Here is a 4,092-nt window from a genome sequence, read left to right as displayed (position 1 = left end):
GCGCGGGGCAGACGTGCACTCTGTGAAGACAAGATTCCCATATCGTAGAGTAGTCGACAAGTTAGCCCCACATCGATTTTGTGAACGTCGCATCGACGAGCTCGGAAGAGGTAACCGCGTGACACGCCCTCCTCGGTCATGTCGCCTCTGACAATGTTGCCGGCCTACATTATATTGCAAATGATAAGTTCCACCGGCCGTCACTTTCACCGCTCGATGGTCTGTGTAAAGGCTTCGTAAGAGAGAAAATGCCTGTCGAGAAATTTGCCAAGTCGTCTAACAGAGTGATCAACACTAGCTCTTCCTTACGGATACTTCACAGTATTGTGATTAGCTCAAATGACGTGAAGTTAAAAGGTAAGGCTTTTTACGTGGTCGTCTCCATAGACGACTGGTCGCGTTACGTCTTATTTTACATGCTGAAGCTCAACAATGAAGTGCTTGCATAGTTCAAGTGTTTACTGGAGGCCCAAATCTACAGGTACATTAGATACGTCCAAGCTGACTACGCGGGGATTATTTCAGCAAGCGGGTGAGCGATATATGCGCTTAACATCGACTTTTCCACCAGACTAGTGCCCCCTACTTGCTACTGCAGAATGCTCTGGTTGAGCAGACTAAATTTGAGAATTGAGATGGAATGAGCAATGCTATATCATCAGCAGCTTCAAAATGATGGGTGGGAAAAGCATTTGTGAACTTTGCCGTCGCGATCAATTGTCTTCCTAGCCCTGCTCGCTACGACACAATACCATACGAATTATTTTGGAATTTGTAGCCGTCACGTTATGTTTGGTTCGCGCGGCTTTGTGAACGTTGATATATCCAAGCGGAAAAAGTTTGGCACTAAAGTCCACACATCGCTGCATTTTCTTGGGATGTGCATACGAATCAAAAGCGTGTTGTGATTTAATTGTGAATCACAGTCGTTGTTGGTCACGCGCACGCCTTGATGAGCAGTCCTTATTTGTGCGCAGTCCAGCTGCGCTTGGTAGCCGACTGGCATCAAATGGTCATGCATTTATATTGGTTGGTGAACCAGCCCGACATCTTGTTGAGGCAGCTGACATCAGTATCGATAAACGCTCGACAAACTGATAGAAACCGTGTTTTTTCAACACGATTACCCCCCTGAGACCCAGTCATCCGAGCCTAATCAGTTGGTCCCACGTCAATTCGATTTGACTCATGTCGCATCGCGTTGCATTGCACCTCCTCGCGCATGTCCATGAATCGGCACGTTGGATAATATGCGCATCTTGATCAAGGTGAGAGGATGAACTCACTTCACGATGGGTAAATTCACACCATCTCGTGCAGATTAACAATCGCCGCTGCTGTCGGTCAATGGATTACCCGTGATGTAATAATGTGTTCTTCAATAGGCACCTACATCGAGCCATATTTTCCTACTCGTGACATTGATTCGAATATAGTGGAATACAATCCCAAACGGCTTCACCTATTTGACGGATATGAGAGTTCCCGCTTCGTTCTGGAGATTTTTCGCACGTACGCAGAAGCCATGGCATCACCTGATGCTCAGGATTCTCTTAAATTTCCTACCTTACGTTCGATTCGACGGCCTCATGGCGCCCGCAATTACGATCGCAAGTAGAAGTTCGATATTGAGCTATGCGACCAATATTTGATACAAGCACGTCCGGTGGCTGAATTTGTTACCTAGGTGTATAGAGTTGACTTCCTAGAGACGTATTCCCAATCATCAGCTTAAAATCCATGCGTGTGTTCTCTCCATCTGCTGCCAACAAAAACATGGGATATGTCAATTAGACGTGAAAGCTAAGCTTCTTAATGGCGATGTAGACACAAGAATATGAAAGCAATCAACAAAAGGCTTTCATTTAATCGTGGGAATGATGCGCAAGGTTTGTTACATCTCGTGAGGGTCGAAGCAAACTACAGCTGTGAGACACTTGGCGATATGCAAAATAACAAGGTCGCTTGCTTTCCACCCATGTCGCTCTGACAAGTGCATGTTTGTTCGCCTCATGTCTAGTATCAGGATTGCTGAGTGCTCGATGAATTTACTCGCTGGATATTACAGCGAAACCAAAGGTTCTAAGTCTATTTTCTTAGAATGGTTCACGCTTAAGAATCTCGATGATTAGCGATTCGTGCTGGAGATTAAGTTTCAGTATTATCATGAGCATGGAAGGCTTCATTTGTGTCAGCAGCTATATTTCCAGCGACTATCCGAGAAGTTAGGTCGAACTCTACCTTTCCCTGCCATAAAATGAATATTTTCGGGCAGAATCTGAGCGATTTATAAGCAGTGAAATAATTGCTGACCCGAAGAAGTACCAAATTCGATTTGGCTTCCATCTCTATATCGCCGGTACATCACGTCAAGATGTTTATGTGTCAATCTGAAACTTGAGTCACTTTTATCAAGTCGCCACCTCAAACCGACAAAATGCTGCGACTCGTGTCCAACCAGTCTCATTAGTACGCGCCAAAATTAGATTTACTTTTTTGTCGTGATTTATCGACGTTTATGCCCACCGCGTACGTCGACGCTACCTAGGGTAGCACGTTGCTCTGATCCTCGGGTTCTCGTCGTGCGCCCGTTGTATACATTGCGTCACAAGACAATGTCGATTCATTTACAGCGCAAAAAGACTTTGTTGCCGTGTCATATTAGGACAATATCTACAATAGTGGAAAACGTGGACAGCCAAGCTACAATTGCGACAGCACATCACCTTTAGTACAAGCTGCATAGCAAACAGGTTAGCTTACGTGATTACTTTGCCCAAGATGCTCACAAATTGCAGACATCATAACAGTCAAAGGTCTTTCGACCCCGCAAATTATAACGCTTGTCAAGCTGCGTGTTGTCGAGGATTGTGCAGAGATGGAGGATTGAGGTGAAGTGTATCATTGACATCCGTCAGCTCATCAATTTGTCCGGTATTCGATTACATCTCAGCATCAGAATCAACAATCCCCATCTTTCGAGCGAATTCCAAAGCACTCGACCTAGATTCAGGGTGTAAAGGGGTTACATGTCCCCTGGTTCACCAGAATGGGTCACACAAGACGGTTGGACCGTACAGAGAAGTGGATCTCGCAAGTTGGTGTAGTCACACGATGGTGTGGCTATACCGTGACAAGAAGCCACTACGTGGCGGGACTGCCAGTATTTATGCATTAATTAGGTTTTACTATTTAATTAGGAGAATTTCGGGTACTCTTGGAGGTAGCGGATTGTGATCCGCTACACTTGTACTGGTTCAAGTATCGGTGGCCTTAAGTAAGCTTCCTCTCAGCAAAGAGCTCGGCGGCCTGCACTTGGTAGCACGCGTCGACAGGTTACGCCTGCGTCGTTACGACTGATCCTCTGTGAGGATGGAGCAGTTCTCCATTTTGCCACAAGGCTTGCAGGACGGGTTAAATAAGCTGATGTCCTTGCTTAGGCGTGGAACACCTTGTTTCGCAAGGACCCGAAGCGATAAAGGAGCGCCTAGAGGCGTTTAAGAGCCGTGAAAATGCTCTGCTAGAGCACCCAGAGCAGAAGATGTTGGCGTTGACAGCGTCCATGACGCCATCGCCGACGACGGATGACTTTTCCCGACCTAGGCCGCTCATGGTGAGTGTTAAAACCTTCGAGGGTAAGGATGGAGAGAATTTTTTTGCTTTTGGTGGGAGAGGTCGAGATAGCAATATCATCCGCTATGCTCCAGAACGAGCAACAGCGCGCTAGCTCTCGTCAAGCTCGTGAGCCGAGCGCGAGAATGGGCACTGACGTGCGGTTTTCTGATTGAAGCGGCATTCCCCTCCTGGATGGAGCAGAAGTTTTTTGCGAGTGTTCTTGCCGCCTATTCAGGCATATTTAGTAAGATCGCGTTTCCTTGCCGCCTGATAGAGCAAGAAGAAGTTGGTGGACATTGTCCAGGAGTTAAGTATACTCATTGTCAGGATGGCTGCAAATCCTCTCTCCAAGGCGGCTACAGTGACCGATTTTATGAAGGGCCTCCGTACTGGCGTGGCCAGAATGGAAGTCTTCCGTGTGCATTCGTCTTATTTTGAAGAAGCGGTAAATGTAGTATTGAATGCCGTATTCAACTT

General features: G+C 46.5%; 2 protein-coding genes across 2 annotated transcripts; one reads left to right on the top strand and one right to left on the bottom strand.

Moving 5' to 3' along the window:
- Positions 1–788: 788 nt before the first annotated feature.
- Positions 789–1,098, top strand: PHALS_05598 (uncharacterized protein; the record flags this gene model as incomplete). The annotated part of the gene is made up of 2 exons (XM_024719169.1): positions 789–880; positions 927–1,098. The coding sequence occupies 2 exons, from the start codon at positions 789–791 to the stop codon at positions 1,096–1,098; spliced, it is 264 nt and encodes an 87-aa protein (XP_024584494.1).
- PHALS_15105 (uncharacterized protein) lies at positions 1,098–3,013 on the bottom strand. The gene has a single exon (XM_036407193.1). It carries the CDS (start codon positions 2,465–2,467, stop codon positions 2,288–2,290), a length of 180 nt encoding a protein of 59 aa, XP_036263441.1. The 5' UTR covers positions 2,468–3,013; the 3' UTR covers positions 1,098–2,287.
- Positions 3,014–4,092: the final 1,079 nt, after the last annotated feature.

Source organism: Plasmopara halstedii (assembly GCF_900000015.1).
Source record: "Plasmopara halstedii genome assembly, contig: Scaffold_2904, whole genome shotgun sequence".
NCBI lineage: Eukaryota > Oomycota > Peronosporomycetes > Peronosporales > Peronosporaceae > Plasmopara > Plasmopara halstedii.
Note: the sequence above shows the minus strand (reverse complement) of the source record. Positions and strands in the feature narration are given on the sequence as shown.